The 18894-nt window shown below is 35.5% G+C and overlaps 1 protein-coding gene across 9 annotated transcripts in view; it reads left to right on the top strand.

Annotated features, from left to right (window-relative positions):
- The window catches only part of KIF13A (kinesin family member 13A), a 231933-nt gene that overhangs the window by 154022 nt on the left and 59017 nt on the right, over positions 1-18894 (top strand). For 5 of the 9 annotated variants that reach the window (XM_056823483.1, XM_007487899.3, XM_007487898.3 and 2 more), the window contains 4 exons: positions 2214-2344; positions 6279-6365; positions 6457-6623; positions 9481-9597. In XM_056823483.1, coding sequence (XP_056679461.1) covers positions 2214-2344; positions 6279-6365; positions 6457-6623; positions 9481-9597 — 502 coding nt within the window. The remainder of the gene's footprint in view (positions 1-2213; positions 2345-6278; positions 6366-6456; positions 6624-9480; positions 9598-18894) is intronic. The other 4 variants (XM_007487901.3, XM_056823484.1, XM_007487900.3 and 1 more) reach the window with 1 other exon arrangement.

The following is an 18894-nucleotide window of genomic DNA, read 5'->3' as shown; positions in this document are numbered from 1 at the left end:
TTCATTTTTCTTCTTCTAGACATGACCTGGCTCATGGTCTCATGAACTTATGATTGAAATTGCAAATTGCATTCATTCACTATGGTCATCACAGGGGCTTAATAAGTAAACCACTGAATTATTTCCTCTGTAGTCCAATGCAAGAGGAGCCCTTTACTGTTTATTGGATAGCTCTAAGACCAATATGGAATTGAACTATTGAGCTATCTTCCCCTTTGCCTAGAACACTATATAAATGCTATTACCTTCTCTTCCTTTAATAAATTCATGTCTCCTTGACTGACTTGACTTCTTTTAAAAGTAAGATGGTAGAGTCTTCTTCTTTGGATTCTTCCTTATTTGAGAAGTTAAACAAACTGAGTGCTAATGATATAGATATCTCTGATATAGACGAGAAAAGTTTTAAAAACAGCAGTGGAGATCATGACAGAGACAAAGCCAAGAGATAGCTTCTATAGTTTGCCCCTTTTTTTGGTCTCATTAGGCAGAAATGTTGTCTGTATAACTCTACTATGAAAGAGAAACCTTTATGGAAAGTTTTGTTAAACTTAGTTTCCTGCTATGTGCCAGGCACTGTGCTAAACACGTTATTTATATTATCTCATTTGATCCTTACAACAATCCTAATATTCCCATTTTACAATTCAGGAAAACAATTCAGACAGAGATTAAGGGACTTGCCCAGAGTCACACAACTCACAGGTGTCTAAGGCTGGATCTGAATTCAGGTCTTTCTGACTCTAGACCCAGTGCTCTAACCCCTGTGCCATCTAGCTTGAGAAATATGAGCTTGAGATCGAACAATTGTGGTCTCTGTAGATGAGTACACTGTGAGTTGAGAGCCATGACAATCACCTCCTACTTATCTTTCTTCCAAAATCCTTTCTTCAACTCTTTTTAATAGCTACCAAATTAACATTCTTAAAACACTTTATCTATGTTATTGCACCCAAACATTTTCAGTTGGATAAAATAAAAAAAAAATCATTAACTTCCCATTGAAAACCCTTCATAATATGGTTTCCACCATTTACCAATCTTATTTACTGTTACTCATGAGTTCTCTGCCCCAGTGAATATAACCTTATTTTCTATTCTCCATATAAAACTTATCCATCTTCTGTTTCCATGACTTTACACAAGTGTGTCTCCTGACTACCTCCCTCCAAACTGGAATGTACTCCTTCCTGACCTCTGCCTCTTGGAATTCTTAACCTGCTTCAATTCAATTCAAAATGGTTTAGGTGCCACCATCTACATGAGAACTTTCCCAATATCTCTAGTTTTTAGCAATCTTTCCATCTTAAAATCATTTTAGTTTATTTATCTTTATATTTACTTTTCTTGAAGAAATGTGTTCTCCTTAATAAAATAGGAGTTTTTTTGAGAGAATGAACTTTGTTGTTTTTTTTTGGTAACTTCAGTGCTTAATTAAGTATGTTGTAAATTTTAAATAGTTAAAAATACATGCTTGTTGAATTGTATTGAAATGAATTGAACTACACATATCAACAAATAAGTGTCTGCTTTGTGCCTGGCTCTAAGTAAGATGATGGAAATAGAAGAAAAAAATTAAATAGCCCCTGTCTTCAAAGAGAATGTATTCTATTGATAGTAACAACATGTATAAATGAAGTTAACATCAAATGTATAAGAAGGAAATGCAAAATAATTTTCTGGAAAAAGAGCACTAGTAACTAGGAGAGTCATGATAAGCTCTGTGTTCAAGATGCTTCTTGAGCTGAGCCTTAAGGAAAGCTAATGATTCTGCAAAGCAGAGGTGAGAAGGGAGTACATCTAGACCATGGGGAAATGCCTGTACAATGGTAGAGGCAATGAAGATGGAATATCACGTGCAGAAAGCAGTGAGGAAGCCTATTTGGCTGGAATGCAGTGTGTGCAGGAAAGTAATATAATATAAGCCTGGAAAGATAGGATAGAACCAGAGTTTGGTGAGCTTTAAATGTCAAATTTAAGAGTATGTATTAGTGTTAAGAATATGGATCAGCATTGACCATTGTTAACTTGTATAAATTTACAATTTTTATGTACTGTCATCATAAAATATTTAGTTGATTTTTAGGGTACACAATCTCTAATATCTATAGTCTGCTTCATTTAATGTTCCATACTTTCAAGAAAGTTGGGATGCCTTGTGATTTAGAAGATATTGGTAAGATTAACTTGCAATGTCTTCAATAATCTCTTACCAGGATCACACTAGAATTGGTGCAGATACTTCTCAGGATATACAACTCTTTGGCATAGGAATTCAGCCTGAGCACTGTGAGATTGACATTGCACCAGATGGGGATGTTTCTCTCACTCCAAAAGAAAGTGCAAGGTAAGAAAATTAAAGTGTGATGGCATACATAATGTTCTTTATTATTAAAAATTGGAGACCACTTGAGGGGTTTTAGGATTAGGGTCCCCCAGAGTAATGAAACTATCATTCAACTTCATTTCTCTTTATCTCCTGCCTCTCTTATTTCCTCCACCCACCCAGCCCCACATCTGATCAATCCTACCTATCCTTCAAATCTATGCTTACACGCCATCACATCTTAGAAGACTTTTCTGATCCCTTTTCCAACTGGAATTAATCTGTTCCTTTTCTGAGTTTTCATATTTCTTTTCACATCTCCCATTTTCTATTCACATTCTTTCCATTATTATAATTTTTATGCACATGATTTATTTATTACTCATACTAGACTATAAATTTCAAGAGAAGAGAGAGAGAGAGAGAGAGAGAGAGAGAGAGAGAGAGAGAGAGAGAGAGAGAGAGAGAGAGAGAGAGAGAATATGAATAGGAGCAGTCTATCTTTGTATCTTCTGAAGGATCTACCAAAGTGTCTTACACAAGATTGGTGCTTAAAATGTATTTGAAGAATATTGGTGAATTTTCTTTAGGTTCATGATATGTGTGACTTAATCAAGTTTCCCTAGTAAGCAACAAGCTAGCTGCCAGTATTATATATAAAATATTTCAGAGCATGTATTGATTTTTCCTTTTAAAGTGTATGAAAATACATAAATACGTTCATTTCTTAGTCAATCATCAATCAATTAGCAGGTATTTATTAAATACCTACTCTGGGCCAAGTAGTGCCTACTACTATTTTAGGTACTGGAAATTGAAATACAATGAATAAAACAACTCTTACACACAAAGATCTTACTAGAATTCTAATAAGGGAGAAAACTAGTCCACATAATAAAACAAATGCAAGGTAATTATCTTTTAGGTAATTTGGGTGTGCAGGCAGGTAGGAAATAGTAGATAAATTGCTGCCAGGCGGGGAGTCAGGAAGACCTGGGGGCAAATCTAGTCTCAGACTTATAGCTGCATGACCCTGAGCAAGCCTTATAATCCTTTTTGCCTCAGTTTCCTCATCTGTAAAATGGGCTGGAGAGGGAAATAGCAAGTTGATCTAGTATCTCTGCCAAAAAAATCCACAAGGGGTCACAGCATGTTGGATATGACTGAAACAGCTAAAATAACTAAACAACAAAAACAATTTGGGAGTGAATTTTGGTGACATTACATTAGTTTGGGTGAAGGGAGAAATTATGGGAAATTATTAAGAAAGCTATGTTTGAATTGCATCTTGAAGGATTAGAGATTCAGTGAGGAAGGAGAGGTAAGGATGTAGTACATTTCAGGTTTGGGGGATAGCAGGTACAAAGTCATTAAAATGAGAGGTGGAATGTCATATGTGAGGAACAGAGAAAAGACCAGTTTGCTTGGTATGAAGAACAATGTCCAGGGAAGCAAGAAAGAGAAGTTATAGGGGAAAGTCGTGAAGGACTTTTGAAGCCAAACAGAGGAGTTTGTATTTGATCCTAAACAAAATAGAGAACCAGTGGAGTGTTTTGAATAAGGGAGCAACATAGTTAGATCTGTGCTTAAGAAAAAAAAATTTGGTAGAGTGTAGGATTGGCTGCCATGCAAGGGAGACTATTGCAATCTATTTATAAATTACATATGTCACTGAAAGCTCTAAATGGATGTGAATCAGTATTGGATATTCATTCAATAATTCACAAACATTTAAGTGTATCATCTGCACAAAACATTATGTTAGGAATTGGGAGAGATACAAAATTTAGATAGGACACAATTCTTGCCCTCTTAGAAATTATATTCTAGGAGAAAGATAAAATAGAACATCAGCAATAGTACAAAATATTATATAATAAGTGCTTTACAGAGACACAAAACAAATTGCTTTGTGGAGTCTCAGAGACAGGCTGAAATAATTGGGGATGAGAGAAAAATGGAACAGGAAAAGCTCATCAAATGGTATTTGAGTTGGATTTTAAATGAAGGGTAAGAATTTAGCAGATTAAGAAGGAAAAGAAGAACATTCTAAGTAGAGAGGGATCATTTTAATTCAACAAACACTATTAGCCTTCTCTGTATGTAATGCCTATAATGTAATCTATGTATGGATATTTTCTATATCCAGTGCTGAGGATACAAAGTGGAAAAAAAGAGGTTTTGTTCTTAATAAGTTTACATTCTGTTGAGAGATTATAATCTGTGCACAGATAAGTAGATGCCAAAATTTGAGGAAGGGGAGAACACTAGCAAATAGGAGAGAATTAGGATTATGTATAGGAATAAGCATTTGAGCTAAAGCTTAAAGGAAACCAGGGATTCTAGGAGGCACTGGAGAGAAGTCAGAGCATCCCAAATGTGGAGGACAGATATATAAAGGGATGGAAAATGGTCACTGGAGTGTTGAATTCACAAGATGGTTAATGGACCCATCTGACCAGAATGTGTTAAGGGCGATAATATAACGTAAGCCTGAAAACGTAGGTGAGAGTTATATTGTGAAGGTCCTTAACTGCCGGGATGTTTGGGAACTTTATATTTTAGCCTCATGGCAATAGATAACCAGTGAAATTTTTTGAACAAGTTGAACAAATGTATAGAGGTGGGAAATATTAATGATAAAGGAAAAGATAAGCCTGTTTTTTTGTAATACTTGTCACCATCCATGCAGCAAAATGAAGCCTGGTTTCTTTTTCTTCCACAGTTCTGCAGACTAATAAAATAGTAGAAAATTCCAAACAGATGGAAAGCAGACTTGTAGGGATAGAGTTACAAAATTAGTCATTTTGACTGGCGAGAATATGGGAGCATGTCAGTGGAAAAAAACACATAGCAAAGTATGTTTTGTTGTATTTGTGATAGATCAAAAATATTAGAGTACATTTCTGGGATTTTTTTTTAAATCAATAGACAGAAACCAACTGTTCGTTGAAATACAACTGCTACTGATTTGTTTTCATGTAGAACCCTTTTATTAACTGTACAATACTGTGTTTGAGATTGAATTGTGAATTTTTGAGTTCATAAAGTTCAGTTTAGTAGATAATTATAACCAAATGGAAAATAAGAGCTCAGTTATTCAGTTTTCTTCTATTCCAATGAGGATATAAGACCCACAAAACAGTTTCATTTTCCACATTAAACAAAAGAATGAGTGAACAAGAAAATGTTTTCCTTTTTTAAAAATTTAATCAACATCAGTAGGCTCTTTTCTAGTGATGGGAAAACAGATTTATTATAAGGTCACAGTTATCCGGGATCAATTATCATGGGATTAAAAGATTATATTTGCAGTGTTGGAAGAGAACTGAGGTCATTTAATCCAACCCTGGCACTTTAAAGTCAAGGAAACTGAGGACCTGAGAATTTAAATGACTCACCCAAGACCACACAGGTGGTAGATTTGGGATTCATTATTTTCTCCCCAAATAAATGCAGAGTCTCTATGTGTTAATCATGCTTTTCATAACAATCAGTGGAATCCTATATTAAGCAAAGGGCAGGGACAGAGGAAAGGGAATGGAGAACTTCACAAGCTATTTTTTAATGGAGTATTTTAATTTTATAGACCATTTACAACTGTCATTCAGGCAGCATTTATTAGGTGCCGTTAAGAAGGAAGGGAGGGAGGGAGGAAAGGAGGGGGAAAAACTGTCCTTAATCTCAGGATGTTCATATTCCAATGGAAGAAGTACAGTGCAAACAGTTACATACAGACAAAGAGACTGTATAAGAACTCTCAAAAAATTATCTGGAATGTATGTGAAACAAGTTTCTGTTTTCTAAATGTGCTCCACCTCCAGTGTCTACAGTACACAATTTAAATTTGAAGAATGTTACAGATATAGCAAAGATCCCTTTGGACTGTTTGGCCCATTGTTCTATTACCTAACCACCCCATTTCTCCTCAGGATTTCTTTTTTGTTTCTTTTAGGTCCTGTGTGAATGGAACACTCGTGTGTTGTGCCACTCAGTTGTGGCATGGAGATAGAATATTATGGGGGAACAACCACTTTTTTAGGTAATTTTGTTTTTTAGTATTTTATTTTTCATAAGTATTTTAATTTGTCACTGATTTTAGATTCTAACAAGTCAATTTTTTTAAAAAATAGAATAAATCTACCCAAGAGGAAACGACGAGATTGGTTGAAAGATTTAGAAAAAGAAACTGGTCCACCAGAACATGATCTGGATGCAGCCAGTGAAGCTTCCTCAGAACCAGATTATAATTATGAGTTTGCACAAATGGAAGTTATTATGAAGACACTGAATAGTAATGGTAAGAACTGCATGAGTTAAGAGATATTAGACATTGGTGTGCATTTCTAGGCAGTTTTTTGTCTCATGCTGATAGAACAGATAGAATAGGTTTAAACACCATTCTGTAATTCAGAATTCCTTATTTCTTATTCTTGTTTTAGCATGCTCCTACTGGAGCTATCCCATGTTCATTTCAGTGCTCTCAAAAATGAAATGAGCACAGATATCTGGTCATTGGCCCAAGCTCTGAAATGTTGATGAAATGCAGTAGACTCATTATCCAATTTTGTTTCAGTAAGCCTAAATTGTTCAAGTACCAGACTTAGCCCAGAAAATTATTATTCAATAATTTGTCAACTGAAGAGGGGCTAGAAGTTTAATATTCTTTTTCCATGAATTTGGAAATTATAGCTCAGTGAGACTGAGATGGATCAAATTCCTAATGTAAGTGAACCAAGGGTACCTCTTATGAGACCTAACAAGAAAGACCAGGAAACTTATTGATCAAATTTTATAAGGCTTTTGCTTCTCCAGCCTTTCTTAGACTGTTTGAACAAGTGTTTTTTATTCAAAATATTTATTTTGGATAACTTTTACAAGCACTTTAATCTTCATATTTAAGTTCTTAGTTTCCCTTTGTCAGAAAGTCAGTGTAGTTTAAAAATAATATCTATTCATTTTTCTGTATACATGTTACATCCCCTAGTAGAAAGCTACCTGAGGGCTAGAGAGTTTTTATTTTTGTTTTTGTATCCCTATTCCCTAATATAGTGCCTGGTATACATTAAGCACTTAATAACTTTAAATTAAATTAATTTTTTTATTACATTCTGAAAAGATTTTTCTCTTCTACCCCACAAAAATATTCTTTTTCCATTTTTCTATTATCTAGTTCTTCATCTCCCACTGAAGGGAAATCAAAATTTCTATAAGCAAATCAGGAAAATTCTCACAGTTCCCATTAATTAAAAGGAGTTTACAGATGCCACAACTCTTCCCTCCTCTCTCTTAAATCTGTAAAGTTAAAAGAAATACTATAGACTACCAGAAAAATGCCTTCTGAGGTTAGCCAAACCTTTCTTGCCAACCCAGTAATCTATTTTGATCTAAGAGCCCTTCTAAAAACTATGAAAGACCTTTAAGGATCCCTGAAATTTATTTTGAGAAGCTCTGGAGCAAATATAAATATATAGGCTCTGTTTTAGGAGAGAATTCTTAAAAATATGGTTCATTTTAAAATTTGGATTATCCCACTAGTTATCTACTTTCCTACTTCATGCTCTGAGTTGCGGGTAGGGAGAAACTGAACTAGCTAAAGGATGATTGTTCTGATCTGAGACATAACAAATTGGGATTCAAAGGTACATACAAAATACTTTTGATCTTTTTAGTTGACATCTTTCTCTTCATTCTTTTTTAGAGAAAGTCTCACAAATCCCCAGTTAAGGGAATTTGAAGCAAAGAGAAAAAGACATAAATATGAACAAGAATTATAACTGTATTATTGAAAGAATGCAGCAGATACAAAGGAATTTCTTTAATTTTCTTTCTGAAAGATCTTCAAGAACAAGATAGCTACCTGGAAGGACTTGGGAAAGCAGTTCAAATTGATGTTTAGTGACATCAAAATCTAATTAATGGGTCATTCAGGCAACATTTCAAAACAAGTTCTTCCTTGGAAGCCTTAGGTTATGCATGTTGAGGCAGGGCAGGGAAAAAGGGTGTGAACTCTGAGGTGGAGGAGTTCCTTTAGGTAGAACACTCAGAAAGAGCTCATTATTGGTGCTCTGAACAAAGTTAATGGAATTCCATCTGTCTAAATTATATTAATTTTGTTCTCAGAATATAGAATTATAATTAGTCTTTTATTTTCGTGCCTTGTCCCAGAAAAGCATTAAACCCTTTCATTTATCCATTTTCCACTTTTGGGGGCAATATATGTTGAACCCTGTGAAGCTGGGTCCTTTGACTCCTCACCATTTCCTAAATTCTCCTATTCTGAAGACCAGAATCATTTTGAACAATACATCTTTATTCATCCTTTTGTGTAGCGTGTCACAGAACATATCTGGGTTGTGCCTTTTAGTTGAGGAATGGAGATAGAATTCTATTGGGAAATTATAGCTATCATTGCAGGAAAGGGTCCCCTTCATTTTACATATTAGAAAACTGGGCCCTAAAGACATTAAGTGATTTTAAATTGCATTAAAACTGAGCTTAATGAATGCTTAGTAATGAATTGATTGATTGCTCAGCATCAATCCATCTAGACTAGATTGTCTAGAACAAGAGCTAGAACTTCCTTTTCTTAACACATAGTCAAGCTCTTTTTCCATTCACTATTCTATGGTATGGTTCTCCTTCACTTTCTGAAGTGTTTAGAGATCTCTGCCAGTTAGTTAAATACCAATACAAAATTGAGATAAAGCATCTATAGGGTTATGAGAACAATAATAAAATAAAATTTGATATATGTATGATCAATTTACATATGGCATTTTAGAAACAAATCTGTCGTGTAAACCATAACAGTAGGCAATCAAATGAAAGAATGAAGAGATAGTGGTTAGCTCCTGTGAAACTGTCCTGTCCCCTAATCCAAATAATTCCAAGACCCCATTACCCCTGTTTACTTTCAGCCTTATGCTGGTAGCCAGATAAGTACTCAGTCTATATCAGTTTGTCCTCTTTGTTTTCAAATATTGATCCTACCTTTTGCAAGGTAATATCCATTCTTCATTTATTCAAACCCCAATAATAAATGCATATCTCTTTTCCCCTGAATTTGAAATGCCTCCCCTTCAAGTTTCCTGTGGTGAAACCATTACTGTACTAGTATCTGGATGTTATTTACTGTGGTTCAACTCTACCACCAGGTGGGTTCCCGATAAATCTCTATTCCTGGTGGTCATCCCGGTGGTGGTCCTACCTGAAGATATTCTTCCCTCTCATGTGGCTTCAGACTGAGCTCCTACACAAACGTTGGGATAAAGGTTTTATGTGGTTCAGCCTTAGCATGGCAGAGCATGGCTTTTTTTTGGCATTGTTTTCAACTGATGCTTGAGATGTGTGTCTTGGCAGGATTTAACAACTTTGATTAGGAGAAAACTAGAAGGTATGTGCCTGAAAAGCTGCTCTTCATTCTAGATTGGGAGATCCTTTACAAATGTCCTTCCCAATTCTTCTAGTTCCATTTGAGTTATTATTCACTAAAGTTTTTGTTATATGAAACTACTTTTTCTCAGAAGTAGAAAATATGATTGATAGTGTTATGACTAGTTAGTATTCTATCAAGTATTCTCCACTAGGACTTATAGGCTGTCTGGGACATATGATATCCATAATAGAAAATAATGAATGTAAGAATGTTAAGAAGTCTTGTGATACAGCTTCATGCCATGGAGGTGATCTTAAATTCTTGAAAGACATAATCAGTAGAGCACAAGCTCTACAGGACCTACCAGGCTGGAAAGAATTGATTGCAGGCTCGCCAACCAACTTTCAGTATTGATGAAAGAGGCTTGAACAAAGAGGTTTACTACAAGGTTTTGAATTTTATTGACCATAGGATCATATTAATGTTCTCTAAGTGTTTTGATTTTTATTTCTATTAGGGATGTTCACAAAAATGATTCCTACCAGTTCTTGATGTTTTGAAGTAGTCTTGTAGCTATTATTCCTACAGATAATAATAATGCATCAGTTCAGAAGATAGTGCTTCACAGTACTTGTCATAACACCAAGGAGATGCCTATCCTAGTACTAGGCTTTTATAGTGTATTTGGTGAGCTCTTTACAATAATAATGATTAATAGAAGATTCATTTGAATTATACAAATAAATTATAATAAACTTTATACTTCATGGAAGTTAATACCTTCTTTTGAGAAAAGTTAGAACAGTAAATAGCTTATTGAGCTAGAAGCCCTCCTAAGAGAAACAAGAAGTAATTGGGAGGTATTTCGCTACAAGAATTTTATAAATGGGAAAACTGATAAAAGGAAATAAATGATAACTTTGTGTCATTGTATAATTCTATTCAGGAAACACAGAGAATATTAAAGAACTCCTTCTAGGGCCCTATACCTTCTCCCAGGATCTTGAACTTTCTCCTATTCTTCTGCTTCTGTTGACTTTTTCCCTAAAACTGATTTACTGCATTTTCTGGTATAAATGTTTTCTTTCTATCCCTTTCCCCCTAAACTTTGCCACTGGTTAGACAAATAGTTCAACTCAAGTAGATGATGTACATCTCCTAAGAGAAATCATTTCTCAGTTCTATCCTAAGGTGGGGGGAAAAAAAACTTTGAAAACAGAGTAGCATTATGTCTAAATGATATTTACTGTGGCTCTTCCTATAACATCTGTCATTTTAATACTGCAACCAAAAATTGTATAGATAGTAACATAAAAACCACATTAAAGAGATAGCTAGATGGCGAAGTGAATGGAGCACCAGGTCTGGAATCAAGAGAACCTGGTTCAAATCTGACACTTCCTAGCTGTGTGACTCTGGGAAAGTCATCTAACCTCAATTGCCTTATCCTTGCCCTTCTGGCTTACAAGGACAGAAAGTAAGGGGGGTTTTTTGTTTTTGTTTTTGCTTTTTAAAAACACCTTTTGAGAGAAGCAGAATGAATGGAAGTATGTAAAGACAGCATATAATTCTGAAATACGATTTTATGTTGTATAAGAACAGACTAGAGAATTTTTCAGTTCTGTCATAGTGTAACATATCATAGTGCCAAGGACTCTCAGTCACTTGAAAGATTTCTGATTTTAAAAAGGTATACAGTTATAAGCACTAAACATTAATAAATTTACTTGCAAAAGAAAAACTTAAAGCACATACATCCAATCTTATGTCATCATGAAAGCCAGAACAAAAATACTTCCCTTATAACTGTTACCATGAGTACATTTATGGAAAATACTTGGACACCACTTAAAGTGCTTCTGTAACATAAGGAAGAACATGCAAACTCTTGATTCCTCATTAATAATATTAGCGTATTACTAGTAGAAAATGAATAGCATTATCTTTCTAGGACTTTATAATTTACAAAGTGGTTTACATACATTACTTAATTTTATTCTTACATCAACTATTTGTGGTAGGAATCAGCTATTTTTATCCCCATTTTACACATAAGTAAACTGAGAATCAGAGAGATTAGTTGACTGGCCAACAGTCACATGGTAAATGGCAAAACTCAGATTTGAACTTATTCTTTCTAGCCACAAATCTGGTGATTTTCCCATTATATAAAAGCTGCTACTGAAAAGATATGGAGAAGTCAAGGTGGTTGCAAATTATGTTTCTCCTGAAAGTATGGGTCACCCTTATGTGATCTTAGTCACTTCAATTGCTTCTACACTAACAGGAAGTAAGCTTTAAAATTTTTAAAGATTATTCCTTTGATTTTAATCCATTGATTAAATATGTTGCATGTTTAGATTTGTAAGAATTTAAAATTTGGTTTTTTGCTAAATATGAAAGTTTTAAAGTAATTTTGTGGTTACTGATTTAAAAATATTGCAGCTCAAGTCAAAATGACTTTTAGCAGCTTTATTTACAAAAAGATGGAAAGAGTGAAAGTGAGAAAATGTAGATAGAGACAGATTCTAATAAGACTATCAGCCCTTCTCCTGAGAAGCCAGGCTCAGCAGCACTAGGGCTTCTCCAAGAATCTGTCTCTACGTGGATTTTCCCAGTAATCCTCTCAAGCCAGGGTTCTACCAATGCAGAATCCTCCAAAGCCAACCCAAGAATCTCCAGAACCAATCTCTCCAAAAGCCAAGAAAGGAAGGCCAGTTACTCACCCAGCAAATTGACACAGGATCCCAGGGAAAGAGTCTCCTCCTTCAGTCCAACTCACCAACACAGGGACTCCAAAGGAGAAGTCCCTTGGAAATGAAGTTCAGGACTTTTTCTAGTCCTTTTCCCACATCACTTCCTGTCTCTCCCCCACTTTACAGGAACCAATCACAGTATTTCAATTTGCCTAGCACTGCCCAGGGGCAGGGCAGTGCCTTCTGGAGTTGTCACCCACTCTAGCAAGTGACTTGTGAACCCTCATACTTAGTGACTAGTATAGTACTAAGTAGGGGTACTTAAGTTTTTGATTGATTGACTTAAAAATTGCTGATTGATAGACAAAGAGAGTTTGATTCACACTTCTCAGTTTGTAATATTTGTCTACATAGGCATTACTCTTACTCATGAGCAGGTTTTGTTCTAAACATTTGGAAATTGGTTTTCTAAAACTTGAACCATATTTTTCTTTAGAAATAAATTCCTAGCCCACAAAACTCTATTTGCAGCTAAAATTAGATAGATTAGATTATTTGATCACTTTCTCCAAACCCAGGAAAGAGCGAACCAAAAACAAACCTAACTTAGCAATTCTCACTAGAATTAGTTGTTGTTATGGTACAACCAGTTCAGACATGTTCAACTCTTTGTGACCCATTTGGGGTTTTCTTGACAAACGATATTCTTCTTCAGCACGTGCTACAGTTGAAGAAACAGAGGTAGAGAAGATTAACTGATCAACCCAGGGTCACACAGGTAGTATGTATCTGAGGCAAAACTTAAATTTGGAAGATGAGTCTTCCTGATTCCCATCTCAGCACTCTCTCTGCTGCTCCAGTTAGCTGGTCCATACTGAATAATACCTTGATCCAAAAAAGATGATGCTGCCACTTTGATGGAGAGAGAAGTGAGATATATACTTCTAAATAAGAACATAGGATAGAAGTTATATTCAGTACTCTAGCTCAGATCTTTACTATGTGACTCATTATAATAAAATTATAGACATAAAAACTCTACTAACTTAGAATTTTATAATCATACTTAGACTGAACTTAAGTTTGTGCTTTTTATGAACAAATGGTTTGATAGACCAATTACTAGTGTGAGCAATATAGTAAGGAATATGTTCTACTTAAATGAAAAAACTGCTTTTAGAGATTTTATTATATTAGCATTGGAATGCATACAGATGTTTCTAATTATAAAATAATCTTGTCTACTTTTAAAACAGGCCTGCTGTAGGACCCCTTCATAGAAACATTTGGTTAATACTTGGCCCAAAGAATTTTACTTATTTGAAAATAAATAAATGCCCTTAAAAAAAGGGAAAAGAATATTGAACCTTAGACTCTCCACTAATTCAGACCAATTTTCTGCCCTAAATGATTCAGATACCACTGATGAACATTTTTATTTTGTGCATGCACTCTTCTAAATACTAGATGAAATTATATAAAACAGTTCCTGCCCTAACAGAGCTTACATCCTATTTGTGAGCTATAGCATATAAAACTAAAGTAATTAATATAAAACTATCTGAGCACCAAGGGCAGTGTGCTTGCTGTGTAAGGGACAAAGAATAAAGTTCATATTGGTTGGATCTGGGAAGACTCCCTGAAGAACCAGCAATGGAGTTTTGCTTTGAAGACCAAGTAGTAATTAATTTAATTAAATGAGGAGGAGAGGGTCTTTTTAGGCATAAAGAATAGCAAAAACAAAGGGAAAGCATGGAATATGTATGCAGAACAGCTGATAGGCCAGTTTGACTGAAACAGAGAATAACAGGGATGTTAAATAGCATTAGATAAGACTAGATAGATAGAGTGGCACCATTTTGTAGACAACTGAGTACTAAAGCTAATGCATTTTACTTAATAAACCATGTGGAGTCATTAAAGAATTTTTAGGAAAAGAGTGACATGGGGAAGCCAGGTGCCTCAGTTGATAGACAGCCAAGTTTAGAGATGGGAACTCTTAAGTTCAAATCTGGCCTCTGACTTTTTCAAGCTTTGTGACCCTGGGCTTAGCCTTTATCACTTCACTGCCTTAGAACTAACACTAGTATAAATTCTAATACTGAAGATAAGGATTTTAAAAAAAGAAAAGGAATGACATGATGGAATTTAGAAGCAGGAACTGTTTCATTTTTGTCTTTGAATTTTTAGTGCCTGGTACATAGTAGGTGCCTAATAAATGTGCATCCAGTTTGGTAATTGGTAATTGGAATTGGTATTGGTAAGAAAAAATGGAATTGGTAAGAAAAATAAATTTGACTCTGTTGAAAATATAATTGGGCAACTTGTAAAATACTAACATTTTAAAATATTGCCAGTGGGAGAATTTGTTTTCCTCGACCTATATTTGTTTATTATAAGGGTTTTGTTTTTCTTTCTATTTTTTTTTCTTCGGGGTGGGGTATACAGAAGGTAGAATATGGACAGGGTAGTGTGGGATAAAAAGAGAAAATAGAAAAATAAAAGAGAGTCATTGAAGTATTTTTAATGCCCAGAAGAGAGCAAAAGGAAAGCCAAAGAATCACAAGTAAATAGGACAGTTTGAAAGTTTCATGTTGAATTATTTTTTTAAGTATATTATTGGATATAATAATTAAAACGGAGGATAAAAGATGATTCTCTCTCTTCTCTCTCTCAAAAAGCCAGCATCTTTCTTATAAAATGGAGATTGGGAGGAAGTAATGTTCTGCTACTACTTGTGATAAATGGGTACTTTATTGGACTAGTCAGTCAATAAGCATGTATTAAGCACCTTCTACATGCCAGTTGTCTGTGCTAAGCACTAGGGATACAAAAGGAAGCAAAAGAAATTTCCTACCTTCAAGGAGCTTACAGTCAAATGGGAGAGACAAGCAAACAACTATGTAAAACTATATATGGAATAAATAGAAAATAATTAAGGAGGGAGGACATGAAAATTAAGAGTGGTCATGAAAGGTTTCTTGTAGTAGATAGGATTTTAGTTGATTTTAGAATCTTGTAGGTGGAGATTAAGGAAAACATTCCAGGCACAGAGGACAAGCCAGAGAAAATGCCTGAAGTTGAGAAATGGAAGATCTTGTTCATGGAACAACAGCAAGGAGACCAGTGTTACTAGACTGAAGAGTCCGTGGAGGGGAGTAAGATATAAGAGGAGAAGCATCTACTTCTGTTTCTTGTGTGAAGCCAACATGGATTCAGTTAAAGGCTCCTGCCCTTGGATAGACACAGCTGGCTCCATTACCTCCTATCCATTAGGCACAGCTAAGCAGTGCTTGCATTGCTGGATAAGTATGTCCTGGGGCTGAGGAACCTAGACCTTCAGTTTTCTTGGTTTAGGTCCCAGTACTGACCACTTTCAGTGTATGGAGCATTGCTCAGGTCACCTGAGGAGAAGCCTACCTGACAATACTGATGATGATGGGATAATGAAGGATAGATAAAGATTTAAGAAAAGGCTGAATGGATGCCACTGTTTTGGACCATAGAAGGTTACTTGTTTATGAAATTGGAAAATTGAAGTCACCTTGGGGATGTAATAAATATGGTGGGCTGGGGCCATTTACCTTCAGTGGACTTGGGTTGGCTTTCTTACCATTTCTTAGTGATCTATCAAGGAGTAGATCGGTTGGTATGACCCTCCGAGGATCTTGCCAATTATCCAAATATTTCTTTGAATGAGTAGTTTGGCAATGAGGGCATAACTGCACCAAACACCTAATTGTGGTTATGGGTATAGAAGATGGTTGTCCACAAAGATTCAAGTCAAGTGGAGGATAGCCAGTGTTTTAATTCTGTAGTTTAATGATAGCCCTTAAGCCCCCAAGGGGGGTTAACAAATTGACAAATTGACCATTTTGTAGACAACTGAGTACTAAAGCTAATGCATTTTACTTAATAAACCATGTGGAGTCATTAAAGAATTTTTAGGAAAAGAGTGACATGGGGAAGCCAGGTGCCTCAGTTGATAGACAGCCAAGTTTAGAGATGGGAACTCTTAAGTTCAAATCTGGCCTCTGACTTTTTCAAGCTTTGTGACCCTGGGCTTAGCCTTTATCACTTCACTGCCTTAGAACTAACACTAGTATAAATTCTAATACTGAAGATAAGGATTTTAAAAAAAGAAAAGGAATGACATGATGGAATTTAGAAGCAGGAACTGTTTCATTTTTGTCTTTGAATTTTTAGTGCCTGGTACATAGTAGGTGCCTAATAAATGTGCATCCAGTTTGGTAATTGGTAATTGGAATTGGTATTGGTAAGAAAAAATGGAATTGGTAAGAAAAATAAATTTGACTCTGTTGAAAATATAATTGGGCAACTTGTAAAATACTAACATTTTAAAATATTGCCAGTGGGAGAATTTGTTTTCCTCGACCTATATTTGTTTATTATAAGGGTTTTGTTTTTCTTTCTATTTTTTTTTCTTCGGGGTGGGGTATACAGAAGGTAGAATATGGACAGGGTAGTGTGGGATAAAAAGAGAAAATAGAAAAATAAAAGAGAGTCATTGAAGTATTTTTAATGCCCAGAAGAGAGCAAAAGGAAAGCCAAAGAATCACAAGTAAATAGGACAGTTTGAAAGTTTCATGTTGAATTATTTTTTTAAGTATATTATTGGATATAATAATTAAAACGGAGGATAAAAGATGATTCTCTCTCTTCTCTCTCTCAAAAAGCCAGCATCTTTCTTATAAAATGGAGATTGGGAGGAAGTAATGTTCTGCTACTACTTGTGATAAATGGGTACTTTATTGGACTAGTCAGTCAATAAGCATGTATTAAGCACCTTCTACATGCCAGTTGTCTGTGCTAAGCACTAGGGATACAAAAGGAAGCAAAAGAAATTTCCTACCTTCAAGGAGCTTACAGTCAAATGGGAGAGACAAGCAAACAACTATGTAAAACTATATATGGAATAAATAGAAAATAATTAAGGAGGGAGGACATGAAAATTAAGAGTGGTCATGAAAGGTTTCTTGTAGTAGATAGGATTTTAGTTGATTTTAGAATCTTGTAGGTGGAGATTAAGGAAAACATTCCAGGCACAGAGGACAAGCCAGAGAAAATGCCTGAAGTTGAGAAATGGAAGATCTTGTTCATGGAACAACAGCAAGGAGACCAGTGTTACTAGACTGAAGAGTCCGTGGAGGGGAGTAAGATATAAGAGGAGAAGCATCTACTTCTGTTTCTTGTGTGAAGCCAACATGGATTCAGTTAAAGGCTCCTGCCCTTGGATAGACACAGCTGGCTCCATTACCTCCTATCCATTAGGCACAGCTAAGCAGTGCTTGCATTGCTGGATAAGTATGTCCTGGGGCTGAGGAACCTAGACCTTCAGTTTTCTTGGTTTAGGTCCCAGTACTGACCACTTTCAGTGTATGGAGCATTGCTCAGGTCACCTGAGGAGAAGCCTACCTGACAATACTGATGATGATGGGATAATGAAGGATAGATAAAGATTTAAGAAAAGGCTGAATGGATGCCACTGTTTTGGACCATAGAAGGTTACTTGTTTATGAAATTGGAAAATTGAAGTCACCTTGGGGATGTAATAAATATGGTGGGCTGGGGCCATTTACCTTCAGTGGACTTGGGTTGGCTTTCTTACCATTTCTTAGTGATCTATCAAGGAGTAGATCGGTTGGTATGACCCTCCGAGGATCTTGCCAATTATCCAAATATTTCTTTGAATGAGTAGTTTGGCAATGAGGGCATAACTGCACCAAACACCTAATTGTGGTTATGGGTATAGAAGATGGTTGTCCACAAAGATTCAAGTCAAGTGGAGGATAGCCAGTGTTTTAATTCTGTAGTTTAATGATAGCCCTTAAGCCCCCAAGGGGGGTTAACAAATTGACAAAGTGTATCTTGGTAAAATGTATTCCCTCACTTCATTCTTGCATGTTTATAGATTGTCATTTTACCCACAGCGCCGGGTTAGGCTATTTCTTATATTTCTTATAGGTTGAGGAGATCTGACTCTGGAGGCAAGTTCCTGTCATCAAAACATGTTACTAAATAAAACACTCCCCCATATCCTTTGCAACTGCTGTCCTCGTTTGAGTAGGGCCATCACTTGACAGCATGATATCATCCTAAATAGACTAGTACAGGCTATCTGAGTGCCAGAGACCACTGAGATTCAGATGAATCTGACTATTCCCGGGTTGAAAGAAACACTTAGATTGGACCTAATGATTCTCAGTCATAAGAACTGCTCTCAGCCATAATTCTGCTGCTATCACTGATATTATTAGAACAGATACTTGGCTTTCCAAACAGCCAAAGCTGGCAGATTTGCTGGTGCTTTTGTAAAGGGAATTCTTCATACCCCCTTTAAAAAATTCATATAGGTTCATAGTTTCATATATAATCCTCATTTTCTGGCTCTAAAATATTCACAGCTGTTGAAATGTTTCTAGTTAAAAAAATTCCCCATACTCTTCCATAGTTCAAATTGTTCTATTTTGGTATGC

Source organism: Monodelphis domestica, chromosome 3 (assembly GCF_027887165.1).
Source record: "Monodelphis domestica isolate mMonDom1 chromosome 3, mMonDom1.pri, whole genome shotgun sequence".
Taxonomy (NCBI): Eukaryota; Metazoa; Chordata; class Mammalia; order Didelphimorphia; family Didelphidae; genus Monodelphis; species Monodelphis domestica.
The sequence above is the reverse complement of the archived record's forward strand: the minus strand, read 5'-3'. Positions and strand labels throughout refer to the sequence as shown.